Source organism: Maniola jurtina, chromosome Z (genome assembly GCF_905333055.1).
Source record: "Maniola jurtina chromosome Z, ilManJurt1.1, whole genome shotgun sequence".
NCBI lineage: Eukaryota > Metazoa > Arthropoda > Insecta > Lepidoptera > Nymphalidae > Maniola > Maniola jurtina.
The window spans coordinates 16,723,709-16,745,558 of record NC_060058.1 but is presented as its reverse complement, the minus strand read 5'-3'; the positions used below and the strand labels follow the sequence as shown (position 1 = coordinate 16,745,558).

Here is a 21,850-nt window from a genome sequence, read left to right as displayed (position 1 = left end):
TAGTAGTAATGGGTAATTAAATCAGTTTCTTATATTATGGAGTGTGTAATTTGTTACCTAGTACGAACGGGCAATCGTCGCGTTGTGATTCGAAAACTTCATATAGCAGACTAGTAATCGCAGTAAGGAAAAGAAACTTGTAAAAACAGTCTCGCAAACTTTACGATAAGCGGTATATTTAATTTGTTCTCTATCTGTATTTTTTTTTTTCGTGTAAGTGTAAGCAACTTAAAGGCAACAAAGTTTATGATGAATGATGATGATGATGAACTCACCTTTCTCTTGTGCAATATCTCAACGATGATGTACCCTATGACTCCGAGGAGCAGAGCGACCATCAGCACGTAGAGCTTCATTCTGGCACAGAGGTGGGTGGAGTAGGCGTAGGCAACCACGAAGCCGGCGCTCTCCCACAGCCTGTAGTTGGAGAAAGCAGCTTCTTTGTTGCGCCTAAACAGCACGCCGTACAACCCTGGAACAATTATACAACTTATATAATCCATTAGGTTAATGCCTGCTACTTCAACCGCGTGGACTACACTTTTGAACCCCTATTTTTAACCCCTGAGCCAAAAAGAGGTGTGTTATAAGTTTGACGTGTGTATCTGTATACACAGATACACACGTCAAACTTATAACGATATATAGCTACATAGCTATATAGCTACATAGCATAGCGATTATATAGCTACGATGCCACAGACAGATACCTGTCTGTGGCATCGTAGCTCCTAAACTAATGAACCGATTTTAATTTAGTTTTTTTTTTGTTTGAAAGGTGGCTTGATCGAGAGTGTCCTTAGCTATAATCCAAGAAAATCGATTCAGCCGTTTGAAAGTTATCAGCTCTTTTCTAGTTACTGTAACCTTCACTTGTTAATTTACACTTATACCCCTTAGAGGTTGAATTTTCAAAAATCCTTGTCTACGTCATAATAGATATCTGTATTCTGCATACCAAATTTCAGTCCGATCCGTCTAGTAGTTTGAGTAGTCACCTTTTCCTTTATATATTTAGATTAAATACTTAACACGAAGACATTAAGTACTTAAATGATGAATACACTCCAGACACTCTAGAAAGATAGAGTTAGGAAGATAATTTTTAACAAAGCTCAGAAACCCCAGTGTGTACCTACCATTCAGCAAGACAAAATATAATGCAGGTATATAAAAGCGAAAGTATGCCAATCTGTCTGCTAGCTTGTTTCGGTCCATCTGTTTAACTAATTTTGACGACATTAAATAAGACAGAGATAGCTTACATCCCGAGGATAGACGCAGGCTACTTTTTGTCCCGGAAAATGAAAGAGCTTCCACGGAATATTTTAAAAACCGAAATCAATGAATCATTTATTTGGAACAGAGATAGATTGTACTTATTTCGGAAATGGAAATAGGATACTTTTTATTCCTGAAAATTAATAAGTAAAACGGGGTTTAAAATAACAGAAGAACAAAGAATCAAAAGCTTGATTTGCTATAGTTCGCTGAAAAAGGCAAATCTGTATGGTACAACATGCAGCATGCGATATGCACCGCCCGCCCTCCCACTGCTAAGCGTGCAGGAAAGGCCAGCCACCACACAAAAACAAATCCATGAGAGCATCCTCAGGAGATATTATACCGTACAATGCACAATTGCAAAGACTTTTTTGGATTTCTTTGAAAGACTGAGCGGATTTTAGCAAACTAAGCTTTTGATTCCTTGTACCCCATAATGTGCTCAAAAGTGTGTGAAGTCTGCCAATCCGCACCTGGTCAGTGTGGTAGATTACTCAAAATTCTGAGGAGCGACCCGCGCTCAATAGTGAGTCAGCGGTAATGATGATGATAGACATTCGACGAGAACAACTAGGATCCTAGTTTATCATGGTTACTGTTATACATATATCTGTGCGATGTTGAACGTGTTACTACCCGTAGGGTAATTATTATCGAGTGCGATAAAAACGTGCCTACAAAACCGCACGTGACTATTCAGTATTGCTAGATAAGTTATCGAAGCGGCGAAAATCTCTATGACTTAGCTCATGGAACTAGGAATCAGCTTAGCTTACCAGCTTTGCAGTAAATACTTCAAGCAAAGTTAGTAATATTAACTTATAAGTATAATTTATTTGGGCTATGAGATGTGAGTCTCAATCGCGACGCGCAGCGAGCTGAGTCCCTGTGAAAAAGGACCCCGGATGGATTCGAAATTCGTCGGACTTGCATTGACTAAATACTTACGTGAGTATAGCCGTAACAACCTATACTTATAATGGTAATCACTTACGATAGTTTAAACGTTAAAATATTAACTTAACTTGAAGTGTTTGTATTCATCTTGTGTTCGGAGTAATGTGAAGTACGGTACAATTAAAACCAAAACACCACTCACTGACTAATAAGTAGTCACAATATCGCAGGAACTACAAAGTCCACAACTACAAATTCACACTAGGTACATAAGTAACCCATATTATAAAAGAGAAAGTGTTTTTGTTTCTTGGTCTGTCCTTCAATTACGCTGAAACGGAGCAAGAATCGGCTTGATTTTTTAACCCCTGACCCAAAAAGAGGGGTGTTGTAAGTTTGACGTGTGTATCTGTGTATTCGTGTATCTGTCTGTGGCATCGTAGCTCCTAAACTAATGAACCGATTTTAATTTAGTTTTTTTCTTGTTTGAAAGGTGCTTGATCGAGAGCGTTCTTAGCTATACCTAATCCAAAAAAATCGGTTCAGCCGTTTGAAAGTTATCAGCTCTTTTCTAATTATGTAACCTTCACTTGTCAGGGGTGTTATAAATTTTTAATTTACACTTATATTGATATCCTTAGGCGATATACAAGACACACATTAATATCTAGAAAATTAAGATCTAATTGAATGCCATCCATGTAAGTATTCCAGGCAAGCACCCGTAGGGACTAAAATAGCCAGGCCGCTAATGGCTTCTATTCTCGGACATAGGCTTGAGCCGGTCGCCTACAGTTATAATAAGAACTTAGCAACTCTATAAAAGTTTTCTTGCCGTGTGATTGCACTGGATGATTTATAATAGCTGTGGTATTTTATATGCCTGCTTATCTAGCTAGGGACATACCACGGGGTAGATAAAGACGTTTAGGGCCGAAACATTCAGACGAAATGGAGCGGAGCGGAGTCTTTTTGATAATAACTTAAATTCAGCTTTATTTATATTGACATACTGTTTTAATTGATTTAATTTAAAAAAAAATCGGCGAGCACCCGGAGAGCGCGCGGTGCGCATTTTTGGATGAATAGGTACAGACTACAGAAATGTGCAGATAAATTTAAAAAAAAAAATTTTTTTTCGTTTGCCAACAGATAATACACATTAATAAAATAGAAAATACAATGCACAGAGATAAAATATGTGTCGTGACGTGTGGGCGTGCGGGGCGTCCCCAGTCCTCACCACCTCATACCCCGATTGCCATCTCGGCCTGTCGCGTACTGTTTGATACACGCTTGACCATTTATTTAATTGTTATCGTATAGACGACTTCTATAAAAACGAGATGTTACAAAAAACACTGAAATTAAAGCAATAAGCACCAAATAGCGAATCGCGAGTAGTTAGGTATAATTATTTTATTAGCGTGAGCGTCCCGAGTGCTATTTTTTTGTTTGTTAGTTAAGTACTTTTTTACATACTCAAGAATATGTGAGTAGTTAGAGCATAATATTACGTTGTTGCAAAGATTTTCTGCTTGTACTCATAAATCGGACAATACGAAGACAACTAAAGGCTTATGCTTCGTCCGCGTGGATTTGGATTTTAAAAATCCCGTGTGAGAAGTTGATTTTCCAAAAAAACCCAAAAACCACTGGATGGATTTGGCTGATATTAGAATGGAGATAGATTACACCCTGGATATGAGCTACTTTTTATCCCAGAAAATTAATGAGTCCTACGGGATTTAAAAAAAAACTATATCCGCGAGATCGACGTCGCGGGCATCAGCTAGTACAATATAATTTGTACGAAGCCACATGATAACATCAAATAATATAAGAATATTTTTATTGCGGTTGAAACATGTTATAATATTTATTAAGCGCAATGTATGTGTAATTGAAGATACAGGAAACCCGGAGATAAGAAGGTCAAGTCGTGTTTCTATGATGTTATTTATTTGTAATACAATTTCATTATAGTTATTTATTTACCTGTATATAATATGATGTATGATTAGATGCATTATGTTATGCTACGTGTAACAAGCGTAAATTAAAAAATTATAACACCCCCGACAAGTGTAGGTTACAGTAACTAGAAAAGAGCTGATAACTTTCAAACGGCTGAACCGATTTTCTTGGATTAGGTATAGCTAAGAACACTCTCGATCAAGCCACCTTTCAAGCAAAAAGAAACTAAATTAAAATCGGTTCATTAGTTTAGGAGCTACGATGTCACAGACAGATACACACGTCAAACTTATAACAGCCCTCTTTTTGGGTCGGGGGTTAAAAAAGAACATCGAAGGACGTATGAGACATGGCCGGTACGTATGAGCTCAGAATCGCTAAGCGAGCGATAGAGAGCTATGCTCGGAGATTATGCCTCTACATTCTAACAGATTTTTATTTATTTTTATGCATAATAGTTTTTGAGTACGGAACCCTCGCTGCGCGAGTCTCACTCGCGCTTGACCGATTTTTTAATAAAAATGCTCCTACAAATTCCTTACCTAAATGCTTAAAAAATCTAGGTAAAATCTAAAAATGTATATCAGGTAGGTAGGTCTAATGCAAACAAATCGTGAGCTACGTTTGATTCTTTCCGTGTTGATTAAATGATTACCCAGTATTATAACGATGTTATAAATAAAACAAGGTTCTCCTTAAGTCAAAAATATAAGCACGTATCATTAATAAACATTTAGCAAGTGTCTGAGTGTGCTGACGAGCAGGATAAAAACGTATTCAAAGTATAGAGTATTATTTGTTCTGTGTGTAGAGACAACTGAAGTAGAGTGAGTGAGTTTGATCTCTCTCGGTTTGTTCCTGAATTGACATGCTGACAAATATCAGTTATTTCAGGACTAGGGCTGAGGTGAAATAATAGATTTAAAAATGTTATAGTATTTAATAAAACTCTTTACGCTGTCCCGATAATCTTTGTCACATACCTAGTCGTTTCATAGCCTATATCTGACAAATGAAGCCTCGAGGTTTTGTTACAAGTTTCAAAAGTTTCGTGAAGTATGGTATAGTCATAGGTAGATAGCATTCAAAACTTACCGTTAACTTGAGTCTGCCAAACGGCATCACCAACTCCCCACAATCCGGAAATCACGAAGAACACCGTAGGAGACTCAGGGTTTGGTCTCCAGATGAGGAGCCAAACTATGAGACCAAGGTGCAGGGCCGCCCCCATCACTAATATCGGGAACCGTCCGATGTACTTCATGGCTGATCCGAAGAGAAGAGAGCAGAGCGCATTCACTACGCCAAAGCAGATCATCACGTAGCCTATGGAACGGATGCCGAGGGCGCACGAAACGTAGGCCTACAACAAAAAGATGTTCATTAAAATTTATTTAAAACAATATAATACTACAAGCTGAAGCCCGCGACTTCGTCCGCTTGGATTTAGGTTTTTCGATATCCAGTGGGAACTCTTTGATTTTCCAGGATAAAAAGTAGCCTATGTGCTAATCCAAGATATTATCTATCTCCATTCCCAGCCAAATCCGTCCAGGAGTTTTTGCGTGAAAGTGTAACAACACACACACATACACACAAGCTTTCACTTTTATAATATTAGTGTGATATTCCTAACCGAATTTCGGCCTTGGCGGCCAATCTTGATGGAGAATTCCCTGCCATGTACCTATTATCTAAATACAAGTACCTTCAAGGCAAGAGTGAACAGGCATCTGCTAGGCAAGCGCTCTCCAGCCTCTAAGTTAGACCTCATCATTGCTTTTTATTAAGTATGATTGTTTTCAAGCTATAAAGAAGAGTAGCATATAATAAATATAGCGCACAACTTTGTGCACAATCATAATAATATATTCGTGCCTATCTTTCTCTATGTACCCCCATAATTCTATGATATGGCAATCCCACGATTTCTGCTCTGAACACCCCAATTGTTTTAACCTAAAAAAATCTCACCTGGAACCATCTCAGTTAAATAGTAGGCCCACAAGATAGTCTTTTAAATATTTAAAATTATTAAGTGGATAGAAAACTCACTTGCGTATAGTCAGCGCCAATAAACGCTTGCTCCATTCCAATCCACAGTGTGATCGGGATGAGCAACTGCTGATTCGGTTTCTTCAGTTGGTAAGCCGTAGCAGACAGGAGTTGGATGCCTGTCAACTTGTTCGACTCCGATGTTCTCTGCTTCTCACCATACCTGAACATAATAAAAGTCTAAGATCGAGCAGGCTAACCTGTAAAGAGTATGGGTTTATTAAAGCCATGCCCAATCTATACAATATTACAGATGTGTCTGGTTGGTATTTTTTAACGGCTCATCCGATTTTCATGAGTTTTGCCACAAAGATAGCTTGTATCATATTCATGTAGGTAGTTATTACACCGTAAAATTGATCTCGAATAATAAGAGTTCCTAAGGAATTTTTTAAAGACAATAAAATTATATTCACGCGTACGAAGTCACTCAGGTAGATCTAAATATTCTATTGCCAAGTTTGGTAACAACACCAAAATCTCTGTTTTTTTGCACAAGATGATGCGGTTAGTGCTAGACTAATATATCAGGCACAAGTATACCAAAATTACTATCCGAATCACGTACCCAAACTAATGATTCAATGGGCCACTTTATATCAACGGTTACCACGTGTCTCTACCAGAGTAGATCGCTGGACAAACATGAAATACATACAAATATAACTTTGTAAAGACTTCAAAACTAAGTGGTGAGGTTGAAATCGGTCAATTAACAATTGAAAAAAATTCTAAAAACGACGATGCGTCAACAGCAGTGCTTACAATTTTGTATTGGGCATGAAATTAATTTTCAAGGCAGTAATTACGGTACTTTTTCTTCAGACTTCTAGAAATATAGAAGGATTTTCATAGTAGAATTCAATTTAGCTCCACAGTTTAAATACTTAGGTACATAAGAAATGAAAACGGAAGCATAGCAAATTATGAAGAAGGGCTTGTGATCACTTCGTTGTCTATCTGTCTGTCTGTCGTGTCTGTCAAGAAATCTATAGGGTATTTCCCGTGCGAGTCTGACTCGCACTTGGCCAGATATTTTGGTATGTAACCACAAATTCACGGTTTTCGGCTTTCCTTTAATTATTGTGCAGTAAGACGTACCTACCTGCCAATTTCATGATTCTAGATCAACGAGAAGTACCCTATAGGTTTTCTTGACGGACATGACAGATGAACAGACGGACGGACAAACAGACAGACAGAGAACGGTGATCCTATAAGGGTTCTATTTCTCATTTTGAGGTACGGAACCCTAAAAATGATATAATTTGATCAGCTCTCAGGGCTCACAAGCGCACCAAGTAAGTAGGTCATCAAAATGATGATGAAACGTTGAGGTGGAAACGATGGTACGTATGATGGTACATAAACTAACCTTGAAAGAGGATCAACCAGAAAAGCAACCATCAACACGGCGACGACGACACAAGCAAGGTATATGGCACTGATCTCATATATCTCGCTTTCTGGCGGCCGGTGCAGATTCCTGTTGTCATGGTGACCACTTCCGATCACGCAGAAGTCTGCCCCACAAGCGAGAACTGCGCTGCTGACATTCTCCTTGGCTGTGGCTCCGCTGTGCACTCCCGAAGAGAATACTGTGGAAGAATCGGAAATATTAAACAAGTCGGCCAATGCGAGTCCGATTCGCACATAACGTACCATCAAGGAATAACACTTATTAATTTTCTTTGATTTTCATGGCAGCAATTTTGAAATTTTTATTATATGTTTATTTGTTCATAATGTACTGTCCTTACAGGGAGTCCTAGTCTAATTGAAAATTTCAATTCACATATTATATACGGTTCACGAGATACAGCCTACTGACGGGCGGACGGACGGATGGACAGCGGAGGTTTAGTAATTGGATCTTTTTGACACTCTTCATGTACGGAACCCTAAAAAAGATTTTCAATGTATTATCAGTCAACTTCACTGAACCGCTAAACCGATCTTGACAATGCAAGAGAATTGTTAATTTTCATAATACAATACAAATTTTTTTAACTAAAAAATGAATCAAACTGGTTAAAAAAAAAAATGACCAGAATATCATAATTGTATATGTTAATAAGGTTGTAGTATTTATCTTTACAGGGCTAGTCTCGTTGCAAAAATAATATTCTATACAAGCTAGCACCATGTTTTACATCACATTGAAATTAACTTAAGCGTGAACGACTCACCTACTCGCATTATCATAAAAATTAAACTAAGAAGGTTATTGCAAGATAAAAAAACCTCATTTTATATCATCAGAACGGCGAACCCGGATGTTTCGGTAAAAACTTATTTATACTAACGACTGCAGTAACGACTAACATGTTTAAGCTCATGAAATTACATCGTAAAGTTATGAAGGTAAGGTCTTACCTAAGCTGGAGATGAGATTTCCCCATAGTTCAGCAGTCTGCCACGCGAGGAAGAAGAAGCCAAAGAATCGTACAATAATGCCGTCTACGGCTTGATCAGTCAGTTTGGCGTAGACACTTCCCGCTTGAGTCAAGTACGTGGCTTTGGATGTCCACATGGGAGCTGCCCCCAAGCCGACGACGACTCCAGCCGGCACCAGCGTGTAGAACTTCGGGTAGAACTGGGCGGCAATGTATGGCGCGTAGCACATCATGGAGAGACACAAGGTCCATTTGACCGTTAGCCTCTTGATAAGGAACGTAGGGACAAAAATACATGATACTACGAGCGCAGCGTAAATGGAACTAAGAGAGACCGTGCCGAGGCCATCTGCGGCGTTAATCGAGGACTGGAGGTTAGCAGTTCCCTGGAAGGCGGTGAACTGGACCATGAACGCGCAGCTGACGGCCGCGACGTTCTTCAGTATTCTCCATTTCTCGTTTCTGGATAACTTCACTTTCCCTGAAGCGTATGAATCGTCCTCCGTGGGCAGAGGCGGCGGTTTGACGATGTCGTCGTTCGAATCCTTCTCGTGCTGGTATCCGTCGTTCTTGAAGCCTGTCTTGATAGTGTATACTGAATCCTTATCCGGCCGGTGATCTTCACCGCCGCCTCCGTGCGTTGCTGTCATGCCGTTTTCTCCTTTTGCCCTGTTAAAGAAAACGACTGTTAGATTATCCTGAATAAGGGATGGGTTCTTATAATCTATTCTAAAATAATTTATTTGAGCAGGTCGTCTCTCGTCATCATGATCAATGCATCGCCGGCCCACTAATGAGAACGGTATCCTCTTAGAAAAGAAAGGGTTTAGGTTAAAGTTTACCTCGATGGCCGTTTACCGTTTAAGCAATAGATATTGAATTGCTTAAAATGCACATAACTCCAAAAAATTAGAGATACGTGCCCCCCACTCCACAATTGAACTTGACCCCCTATTTTGGGTGAATTGAACCCCTTCCCAAGTACAAGGCTGAGGTCTTAACTTTTAGGCTATCACCACAATTTTATGCATTTACGTAGGTAAGTCATAATGATCATGTTGCACTTGTATTACATCTTTCAAGAACCTCGTAGGAAGCATTTTCACCGCATTGTGTTTTTTAAGCTGAACAAAAATGTCCGCAACGCTTACGTTACATGGTTATCCAATAGAAGTTTCCCAGAAATTTCCACAGTAGGTACTAGCCACATTGCCATTGTCCCCCGCGTTTACAAATTAAAGCGTAAACAAACTGGTAATCGACAAAAGGTGCCAACACATCGTTACCAATGTAACAACATCGACGTACATACATATTAAGTTACACAATGGAACATTGAATGGCTGTAGGTTTTGGATGTGTACTCGAATAGAATAACTATGCTCGAGTTTCAACACGGTAGGCTTCATATAATACTGTCTTCCCACGGTGCATGTTTCTGCGGATTCTCACGCACGACCGATAGCCATACACCGCGCACAAGGCTCGGACGACGGTGATGACGTATCTGCGCTACCACGGATCTGCGCTGCGGATGGCTATTGCAATGGTGCGACGGTACGGGTTGATCCGCGTCCGTCCGCCATATCACGCACCGTGGGAAACCGTTATAATATGATGCTGTCTTTCATTGTATTTCGGTATGTATGGATATTGGATAGTGTATAGCATCCAAAATATGAGAAGGATGCTACTCGTATGTTATCTTTTATTTAGGACATGAAGACTTAATTGAATTATTGAAAGTATTCAGATTTTGTAAATTAAACATTTCAATAGAATGAAAATTTTCAATAAATAAACTGTTGGATTTTTTGTTGGTTCTGCTTGTTAGGCATTACGACCCAGTGCACAGTGGTAGATTTACTTGATGAGTGAAAAGCACTTATAAAAGTTTATTTCTAACAAAAATCTTACTATTTCTATTCTTACAGAAGGAAGGGAGAAAGTGGGATCGATTTAAGGAGCATCATATCTAGGAAAAACTTGAGATCTAGTCTAATGTTATAAAAACCAAAGTTTGAATGTGTGTATATGTATATTTTTTACTCTTTCACGCAAAAACTACGGACCAGAATAATTAACGCATAGGCTACTTTTATCACGTAAAAATCAATGGTTCTTACGGAATTTTATAAACATATCGTACGAAGTCGCAGGCATTATCTAGTATGTATTATTGTAATTTCAGTGTATTACTAATGAGACAACATAAGCATTGAAAAATATGTATCGCGAAGGTCTCAACGCATTGTGCACACATAAAATATAAGGTCGGTTGTTATATTATGTAGAATGAAGGCTGGACAGTAAAATTTATAATTGCTACACATTTAGCACATACTGTGTTTTCTCTGAAGTGTTTGTAACTCTTCAATTAAGCCTGAAGGAACGACTTTGTGAAATCGCCCACTTTGAGTAACAATATGGCTGCACAACCCGAATGGACGTCTAATACCACTTCCCACGATGCGTGATATTACCAACGGACGTGAAGTAGCCCATAGCACCACTGACGCACCATGACAACAGTATGGTAGCGCAGGCAAGTCGTCATCGACCGAGCCTTGTGGGCGGTACGTGATTGTCCGTAGTCATCGGCCGGCCGTGCGTGATAATCTGCAGAATCACGCACCCTGGGATGCTAGTATAACACTACAGACTGGTATATTTTGATGATCGCAATCACACCTGATTCTCTTCTCTATTAGATAGAATGCAAGATTGCTGTAAAAATTCAAATAAATTCAGCCAATTACAACAATTCTGATTATCGCTATATCATAATCCCGCGGACACTTGCGAAAATTAGTCGTCGAAAGTTCGACGGCTAAATTTTCTGTCGTATACACTTTTTGTGAATAACGCATAAAAAAGCACGCGACAGAATTTTATGCAGCTTCTTTTTCAGCGCACTATAATATTATATTCCGCCATGTAGTGGAAGTCAATGCACTTTGGCGTAGGTGCACCGGAAGATACGGATGGCTTATTTTCGGACGCGTAGCGCAGTTTTATGCAAAATACATTGAAATCAATCAATCAATCAGCCTGTTTGCGTCCACTGCTGGACATAGGCCTTCCCAAGAGCGCGCCACCACACACGATCCTCCGCCTTCCTCATCCACTCACTTCCCGCTATATTCTTAAGGTTGTCAGTCCAGCGGGTTTGAGGTCGACCCATACTGCGCCTACTGATACGTGGTCTCCACTTCAGAACACGTCTGCCCTAGCGGCCATCAGTTCTGCGGCAGACGTGGCCTGCTCACTGCCCCTGGCTATGTCGGTCACTGTGGTTCTTCTACGAATTTCCATGTTACAAATTTAGTCGCTCAGAGAGATCTCCAACATAGCCCGCTCCATGGCATACTGAGCGACTTTAAACTTGTGGACAAGTCTAACTGTTATTTGTCCACGTCCCGTCGCTGAAATATGACCCGATAAAAGGTAGAGGTTACGCCGAACACGATGTTGATTCCGTTCCGTAGATGGGTCATAGCCAAAAACATTTGCGAGCAAAAAAATCGGCAACGTGATTACGCAGGTGTGTCGCTACTCTGAGCACCCTGGAAGCGCTATCACATAGTTCTGACATATAATAAATTCTGCCTTTTGAGGTCAGTCTACATGCTTACTGATATCAGAATAATAAGTCGTTACGTCTCAAATTGACCATGCCGTGAATCGAACCCTTGGCCTTCCATTTTATAAGACCACGCGGTCACCATAGTAGGCCTTCAAAGCACTGGCATTGCAACGAACACCTAAACTGGGTTTTGAATTCTATCCCGCGAAGATAAAACATTCGGTAGTAAGGCCAAAGAAAAATCACGCGTTAAAATTCATACGCTGAAATTTTCTTCAGTATTCATTCACTTTGCAGACTTATCATCCATCATCACTAGCCACTAAGGGAGGGGGGAGGTGTGGAGGAGGGAAGGGGAAGGGAGGTGGTGACAAATGTATTATGACCAGCGGTCACCACACTCAAACTTATGGTGGGTCCAAATTATTTCAATATTGTGTTGCATTATATTTTATTCAATGGATTGAGTATAAATAAAGGGGGTAGCAGGAAGTGGCTGGATGAGGAAGGCTGAGGATATGATGTGGTGGCATTCATTATAAAAGGTCAATGTTCAAGAGTGGACATCCGTAGGTTGATATGATGATGACTGTGTTCCACTCAGGGGATTCTGGCCGATTTTCCGCTAGACTTGTCCCTGACCTAAACTGTCAAAAAACACAAATAACCAACCTCCGGATGCTGCGTCAGCTTTCCGAATATTGGCAATTTGGTGGCCTCCAAAAGCCTATTAGGCTACGTTACCGTGGGGAGCTGACAGGAAGTGGCATGACACCGTGGGAAACCATTGCGAATTGCTCATTTGATTTAGTTACGCTAGCACGAAAACGCTTTGCCGCTAACTGCAGCGTCAGTGCGTGTCCACGTCCACTTGTGGGAGCGATGGCAGCTCGCTTGCCAGTTTTACTTTACTGGTAAACCACAATCATAGACATTAGTTTCTAGAACGTGTCTACAAAATTACATCGAGTTTGATTGCTTAATATTTAAATGAGAACTAAACTACGTTTGTATGGAGCAAATGGCAGAGCGTCCTCTGCTAAGTCTTGACCGCTATTTGTTCTGGCAGCTCGTTTAATTTACTGTTGCGAATCTAATATTTTATCGCCTTGACAGGATAACTAAAGGTTATGTATCCACGCATACCTATACTGTACGCAATAAAAGGCATAATTCAACGTTTGCATGTAAAACACCTACCTGTAAAACGGATCAGCATTTCGTATTATTTTGGTGTACGAGATGCAATACACCGAATTTATACATAAGAACAGGCATAAGTGGATAAAAGTTGTTTTTAAAATGTAGAGACCACTATGAAAAGCGGTGGTAGCCTAGTGGTTAAGATGTTGGCTTTCTATTCGGGTGGTCAAGGGCTCGAGCCCAGGCAGGCACCTGTAACTCTCCGGGTCTATGTGTATTTTAATTTTAAGCAATAAAATATGACTTGCTTTAATCAATTAATCAATTTAATCAAAAACATCTGCCTGCCTGAGAGTTCCCTATAAAGTCATCACAGGTGTGAGAAATCTGCCAGTGAATTATGGCCAAACTCTTCTCATTCTGATAGGACTGTCGTGCTCAGTAGTGAGCGGTTGATAGATTGATGTTGATGATGGTGAAAAGCTCTAGTTCCAATACAACGTTCCATTACAATAAGGGGCACAACGAGTATTAGAGCGTCCCAAGCACTAAAATCTGCAAAAGAACGAGCTAACTGATATTGATTTGAAAGTGTCCAGATCAAATACCAATTGCAACCTCACGAGCTAGGTGCCTGGTGCACTTCGACCGCCTGTTATGCCGTATCCTTTTTTCCACGCACATGCAAACTGTGTAACCAACTTCATCGGTGGTGTTCCCACACTAAATTGGGGTGGTTCATGGGGTTATTCAAGGGGCGGACTGACAAATTTCTGAAAGGCCTGCAATGCATCGGCGGTTCCTCTAATGCTGCAAATGTTCATGGGCAGCGGTAATCACTGATCAACAGGTGACCTGCTTGTTAGCTCGCTATTTTTATTATAAAAAAGATGGTCAGGGCATATCTTTAGGACTGCACATAGCCGATGGACCCGTTCGCTGCTAGAATGGAGACCACGAATCGGAAAAAGAAATGTTGGAAGATAACTATCTCGTTGGTCCGACGACATCGCCAAGCTTGGGGATAAAGTAAAGAAAAAAGTATGAGGAGCCCTATGTCTGAAAATAGATAAATAAAGGCGAAGAAGAAGAAGAATACAGATTGACTTTCAGAAATTTCTGAAAATCCAATTTCTTGTATAAGGGAGAATCTATATCATAGAGAGAGAGCCTATATGCAACATCATAAGTTCCAGTCGTTTGATTTGTATGTTGATATGTCCTTAAAGGCATCCTTTTATATGTATGTATAACAATTAAACTAAATATAGCCCACACTAATGTTGTGCAATCACTCTTCAGAGCTGACAACACTGATTGTCACATAAATGAGTGTTATTTCGGTCTTCACAACTGGCAATCATAGGCTCAAGGCCGCGAGCAAAAGCTTGTACACAAAGTACCCACCACAAATGTACATAAAGTACAAAGTGCGGCCTTTGGGATTAGTTCAGACTTCAGAGAAGCGGAAGAACCAGAGACTGAATAAAGACAAGGATGGCAACTATTTTTTTTGGGAGGGAGACTTTGGCAGTGGCTAGTTCACACCCTACTGGCAAAGCCGTGCCGCCTAGCGATTTAGCGTTCCGGTACGAAGCCGTGTAGAAACCAAAGGGGCACGGGCTTAGTAATTAATGGGATTAAAAAATCAAAAATAAAAGTGATAAAGGTCACCTTAACCACTAAGCTATCATAATAGCCTAGTGGTTATGAACTCGGTCTTTTTCAGGAGAGTCCAGGGTCTGGTCCCGATTTCCGGAGTTATGTGCATTTTAACAATTCAATATAACTGAAATTAGTTTGATGGTTAAGGAAAACATCGCGAGGAAGCTTGCATGCCTGAGAATCCTGAGAATTCTATATGATGTTTTCGAAGGTGTTTTAGCCGGACTCTTACCGGCCAAAACCCCTGCTGTCTCCTTATTGGCTGTGTACCCGCCTTGCAGCCTAAAACACAGCTCAGCACTTTTGCCCCTTCACCTACTTTTTCCCCTCCTTTTCCTTCATGACTTCGGCGTACTTTGCAACAGAAATCCAATTTTCTTCTTTTGCTAGCATCTTTTTAACTAATTTTTTTGCTGTTACATTTCCTATTTTATTTACCATTTTCAACTATAAAACAAGTTTAAATTAATAATTTATAACAGCGCCGACAAGTGAAGGATACAGTAACTAGAAAAGAGCTGATAACTTTCAAAGAGCTGAACCGATTTTCTTGGATTATAGCTAAGAACACTCTCGATCAAGCCACCTTTCAAACAAAAAAAAAATTGAATTAAAACCGGTTCAGTAGTTTAGGAGCTACGATGTCACAGGCAGATACACAGACACACGTAAAACTTATAACACCCCTCTTTTTGGGTCGGGGGTCAAAAAGTATCTCATAGTAAGTATAGCATCTATTTTTCTATACCTACATAATACAGGGTTGTCACAACTGGTGTTTTGGAGAATAATGCACATACAATTTTTCATACCGGAAATAATGGATTATTAAATCGTCGCAATTTGTATCAATTGTCCAAGGTTGCAAGACAATGTCTCTCTAATTGTCACATTGTACAATCTAAAGGTATAATACGGAATCTATTTAAAACCCCATATTAAGACATGGTTATACAATCGTGAATATGAGGGTACAGATTTTCATTACCCACTCATGGGCACATACACACAAGCATAACAACTTAATGTTATCAAAGAATACTAACTACATATTACAGGGTAAAGAAGCGACACTCACTCCCCCGTGCTTGCAACGTAAGGTTAGGCTTATTAGTATTATGTAAAGCGCTGTCCTTGTCCCGCCCGATTTACTCATATGCAATGACAAATACGACGCAAAGAAAGAAACATGTTTTTAGGAACTCAGGGAAAACCAAAAAACAAAATTTCACGTGCGTCACAGCAGTAAGCATTATGATTTAAGACGGGTCTCTCCGTCACTTGCTCCATACAAACGTAGTTCCAATTTCATTTGAATATTAAGCAACCAAAGTCCATGAAATTTTGCAGACATATTCTAGAAACTAATCTATGCCTGTGGATTCCCAGGTTTCCGTTAAAATATTCAGTTTCAAAGTTACGCGGTTTAAAAAAATTCACATACAAATCTTTGAGCCCCTGTAATTTTAAAACTACATATTTTTAGAAAAATCTAAAACACCACAGGCACAGGTATTAGTTTTTAGAATATGTCTGCAAAATTTCATGGACTTTGGTTGCTTAATATTCAAATAAAATTGGAACTACGTTTGTATGGAGCGAGTAACGGAGCGCCTCTTAAGGCCATTTGTTTTCACCTATCCAGTTTTCGTAATCTGTAAATTAACGGATATTTTACCTATACCGGTAAACAACCGGTCCAACCTCCGAAACAATTTCTTTATGATAAAGTTTTTCCCCGTCAGCTTAATTTGAATATTTGAAACATTGAAATAAATGTATGGAATAGCTAATCTGATCAAATATCATGTTCCGTAAGCCGTCTAATTTGTTGTTTTATTTTGTCATAAGTCCGAAATTATAATCACTAGATGATGCCCTCCAGTTAATTTTTAGATAAAACTGGCCAAGTGCCAATCAGATTCGCGCACCGAGGATTCCGTACTCGGCTATTTTTTCCGACATTTTACACGATAAATGAAAAACTATTATCCATAAAAATAAATAAAAGTCTGTTTTAGAATGTACAGGTAAAGTTCTTTCATATGATATCCCAGTTGGTAGTTATATTACTTTGAAAATTAAAAAGACTAATTATTTGTTCATGAACACGTTTTAATTTTTTTTTTTTGTGATGTAACCACAAATTTACAGATTTTGGATTTTTTCCTTTATTCGTGCTATAAGATCCACCTACCTGCCAAATTTCATGATTCTAGATCAACGGGAAGTACCAAAACTGTAAAGGCTTTGTTTGACAAACAACAACATCGCTAAGGTTATAATGTGTCGGTATAGCTCACATCAGCCTCGACCACTGCTGCAATCATCAACATTTTTTCGATCTGCCTGATGCAAATGAATCTGTTATATTCATCTGATTCAAGCCTTTTTAGAACTGAAAGTTTTGCAAAACTCGTTAATTTTTTATCGATACTAACAAACATTTTATGTTTCCTCAATCAGAAGTACCTGAGTTGTAAACTGGCCATTATCTATACTTTATGTCACGGAGGTATCTGCTAACTTCCATTCACTAGTTTTTATGCCCATTTCGTACGCCATTCATACAAAACCTAAGATATTATACCTATCTATTATCTATTTTTCCTTAAACTAGCTGATAGGTAAACAGATGATTTCTTAAAAGAAACGTGGCAACGATTAAACACTCTTACTGCGAAAAAGCACTGAAACCGTGGTATAAGGAAAATAGGAAAATTCTGACAGCAAGTGTAAATTAAAAATTTATAACACCACCGACAAGTGAAGGTTACAGTAACTAGAAAAGAGCTGATGACTTTCAAACGGCTGAACCGATTTTCTTGAATTATAGCTAAGAAGACTTTCGATCAAGCCACCTCTCAAACAAAAAAAAAACTAAATTAAATTCGGTTCATTAGTTTAGGAGCCACGATGCCACAGATAGATACACAGTTACACAGATACACAAATACACACGCCAAACTTATAACACCCCTCTTTTTGGGTCGGGGGTTAAAAACTGAGATGACGCCAAACTTTAGGCTTTATTTACCCAGCAATAAAGAAAGTAAATTATGATGTTGTAGAAAGAATAGTTGAGCTGCCCTGATGGCACAAATGCTTCTATAAAATTTTTACTATTAATATTAAACTTTTAAAGAGCCAATGTTATGTTTTACTTTTTAGAGGTGTTTGTGTCGGGGGTTTTAATTTTTAAATTTAGTTTCGAATGTAGTCCAATAGTTTGAGTTTCTACCAAGAAATAGATCGCGCTGCCGGTGAGCATTGTTTAAAAAACACCGCGACAATCTATCTATGGCGTGACCTGCGAATCATATTTACCTTTTGCTTGATGACGACAGCGATGATAACATTTTTTACTGTAGTTGTAAATAATATGCTCGCAATTGCATTTGCAATAGTATCTGAATGAATGATATTGTTTGCTGAGACTGAAATCGACACGACGGATATTAAACTTTATTGGTCATAAAACAATACAAAGATGCAGGGCATAAAACTGAAGGAAACGGCACTTAAATTATTAGTCTAAATAAAAAAGATATTTTATGTTTTTTAAGAAAACAAATTTACATTGACTATTGATCACGAGAGTTTCCTGTTTTCGGCCTCTCTGGTGCAGTGGTGTTCTGGTTTTACAAGTGGAAGGTCTCGGGTTTGATTCCCAGCAGGGAAAGTTTTCCATTTGTAATTTCGATAAGTCTGTTTGGTCTGGTCTGATGCAAGGCTTCAGCCGTGGCAACCACGCTATCGGCATGGATGTGCCAACATTATGATGCCTTGTATAAACCGATTATTATAAGGCTACTAGATGATGCTCGCAATTTTGTCCGCGTAGGATCAGGTGTTTCAAAATCCCGTGGGCGCTTTTTGATTTTCCGGGGCCAAAAGTAATCTATGCATCTTTTAGGAACGCAAGCTATCTCTACGCCTTTTGTCAAAACCGATGAAAAGGATGGACGATGAAAAAGACACACTTTCGTATTGATTTAATTAAATTTGAACTATTAACGAACTATCATAATTAGCAGAATATTTATAATGTGTTATATCGTTCAGAGTGTAATGTTCTGATGCGATTGATGTACAATAAAGAAACAGTTTACTATGAGAAAACGACTTGAATAGATCTTTGTTCCACAGACATACAATAGGTGATGTCGATATTGTTTTAAAACAACTTAGACCAGGTTTGGTATGGTATATTATGATGATCAATTTTTTTACCAGATTGGCACTCTCTAACTACAGTACCTATATGTATGTGGGGTCAGCGATAAAGCTAGGTCTGGACCCCTGGACATCGCTTACACTGGCGGGTGTTGTCGCTGTTTGTACATGCACCACCTACCTCTAATATCTATAACTAAGTGGTTTTCATCTTCGCAACATTATAGAGAACTTTCAGGCATGCAGGTTTCTTCACGATGTTTTCAGTAAGTGGTATTTTAATTGCTTAAACGCATATAACTTGGAAAAGTAGCCCGGGATGGAACTCTGGATCCCCAGGTCGACATCTTAACCACTAGGTGCCTGAACAATTAGTAAGTGGTGACAGAAGGGTTGGCTCATTTTTTGCGCAACGGATCAACCTGACTGTCCAGCGCGGAAATTCAGCCAGTATTCTTGCCAATACTTCACGCGGGCATAATTAGTGTAGTAATAAGATAAGGCTAGCTTTAAGTTTTATTGTAATATTTTTGATTTAAAAAATGTAAGTAATTAGTTTTGGTCATAGCCGTAGCCAGGGGGGGGCGGTGGGTTGGAGGTTCAAACTCGCTAATATTAATATGGATTTTCTGTAAATACATCAAAAATTTCGCGCTCGCTTCGCTCGCGCTTTAATTTTAATATATTAAGTGATACCCGGAACTTTATCCTCATGGATTAATCTTTTTGAAAAACCCCTAGAAACACTTCGTTTTTCTGGGATAAAAATATGAAAAAAGTAGTGAGTGAGGTGCTTTGAAATATGAAATTTGGTTATGGCTGCGCTTGTTAATCTTTCGCTTTTTTATCTGTACTAAACAAAACAAATTGCGCTCGCTGCGCTCGCGCTCCTATTTTTTCTTGTGTTCTGTCTTGCTATCAAATTGGAAGGTAAAATTTCACTAACCAACCAGTCCACTAAAAGTCAAGTTGAGTAAAAGTTTTTTTCTCATGAAAAGATTCGGTTAAGACCCGGATAAAACCCCCCCGAAACCAATTCCTGGCTACGGCCTTGATTCTGGTCATAACGAATCACTTTTTACATTATTGTAGGTAAGCCAATTCCAAGTAAATTCTTCCTCTTCGAAACTGGTTCACCGAAACCTGTATACGCTTTTTTCTCTACACAGAAGCACTTAGTAATATTCTTCAAAGTGACATTTTAAAAGGTTTGACTTGGCTAATTAAAATGTAATAATAAACTTAAAACACGTAGCCGCTACGTACTTTTGTTTATCATAGGTAATTTAAAAAAGTTGATGTTTTACAAGCTTTTGGACGCTCGAAATTTTAATTTAAAGTCTGCGCATCAATTATTTGTTATAATATATCCAACGAACTCTATGTGCTACGCACTAGATGGGTTATTCTGAAATATTTTTGCGGGCAGCAACTCGCTTTTACTTATGACTTGATGGCTAGTGTCCTACTAATTTTGACAGCTCCATAGAATATTATTTTTGGTCGGAATGACCCATCTCGCTCGTAATAATAGAATAATTTTAACATGAATATTTTTAATACTAGGTGAACCGCCAATGCATAGCCGGCCTTTCAGGAATTTGTTAGTCCACCCCTTGAATATCCCCATGTTGTAATCTAATCCTTCTAAATCCCTTCTGCGATGTACCCAACATCGCAGAAAAGAGATGATTCCACAGTTTGTTGTGGGCTTCTCAGACCTGGGCGCGTTTGGAACCCTCATTTAGTTCTAAGTTTACGTAATTAATTATTATCACCACTACATTAACATCTTCCAAGTCTAACGATCTGACCATCAAAGGTATACAATATTAGGTACCTACTTTGAATAAATGATATTGAGTTATTTTTAATTTTTTGTTTGCATGTGCGTGGAAAAAAGTGGTTATAGTATTCAATTGAGAATGAAACTACGTTTGTATGGAGCGAGTGACGGAGAGTCTCTGTTACCCATATAACAATCTACGTATATCATATCTCCGCAGTGGTCAGCCTGCATTTAATAGCCGTGGGTTCGAGGCACAAGCTCTTGATTGTCGCTTAAAATAACCTTAGGGCAACGACTCATCATAACCGATTCGATCCCGATTAACCGTCCAGCATCAGATTTATTTAGTTCCAACCAGCTGTGGCCGGTGGATTAATTGCTAACAGGAATTAACGATGATATGGCGTGATGATACGACTGTATTCTTGTGGAACTATGTTAGTGCCTTAGCGGCTAGCTCACTCGGCTACGGATCACGAGATACCGGGTTCGAGTACCGTTTGTCATCAAAAAACCGACCAAGTGCGAGTCAGACTTGTGCACCGAGGATTCCGTATTCGGGTATTTTTTCGACATTTTGCATGATAAATCAAAAACTATTATGCATAAGAATAAATAAACATCTCTTTTTAACCCGCGACCCAAAAAGAGGGGTGTTATAAGTTTGACTGTATCTGTCTATGGATCGTAGCTCGTAAACTAATGAACCGATTTTAATTTAGTTTTTTTTTGTTTGAAAGGTGATTTGATCGAGAGTTTTCTTAGAATTCAAGAAAATCAGTTCAGCTGTTTGAAAGTTATCAGCTCTTTTCTAGTGTAACCTTCACTTGTAGGGGGTGTTATAAATTTTTAATTTACACTTGTAGAATGTACAGGTAAAAG

The 21,850-nt window shown here is 39.0% G+C and overlaps 1 protein-coding gene across 2 annotated transcripts in view; it reads right to left on the bottom strand.

The window, feature by feature from the left end:
* The window catches only part of LOC123880757 (UNC93-like protein), a 140,311-nt gene that overhangs the window by 1,153 nt on the left and 117,308 nt on the right, over positions 1–21,850 (bottom strand). For both annotated transcript variants that reach the window (XM_045929057.1, XM_045929056.1), the window contains 5 exons: positions 8,590–9,278; positions 7,589–7,811; positions 6,214–6,376; positions 5,254–5,521; positions 276–472 (listed from right to left, as the gene is read on the bottom strand). In XM_045929057.1, coding sequence (XP_045785013.1) covers positions 276–472; positions 5,254–5,521; positions 6,214–6,376; positions 7,589–7,811; positions 8,590–9,259 — 1,521 coding nt within the window. In that variant the 5' untranslated portion in view covers positions 9,260–9,278. The remainder of the gene's footprint in view (positions 1–275; positions 473–5,253; positions 5,522–6,213; positions 6,377–7,588; positions 7,812–8,589; positions 9,279–21,850) is intronic.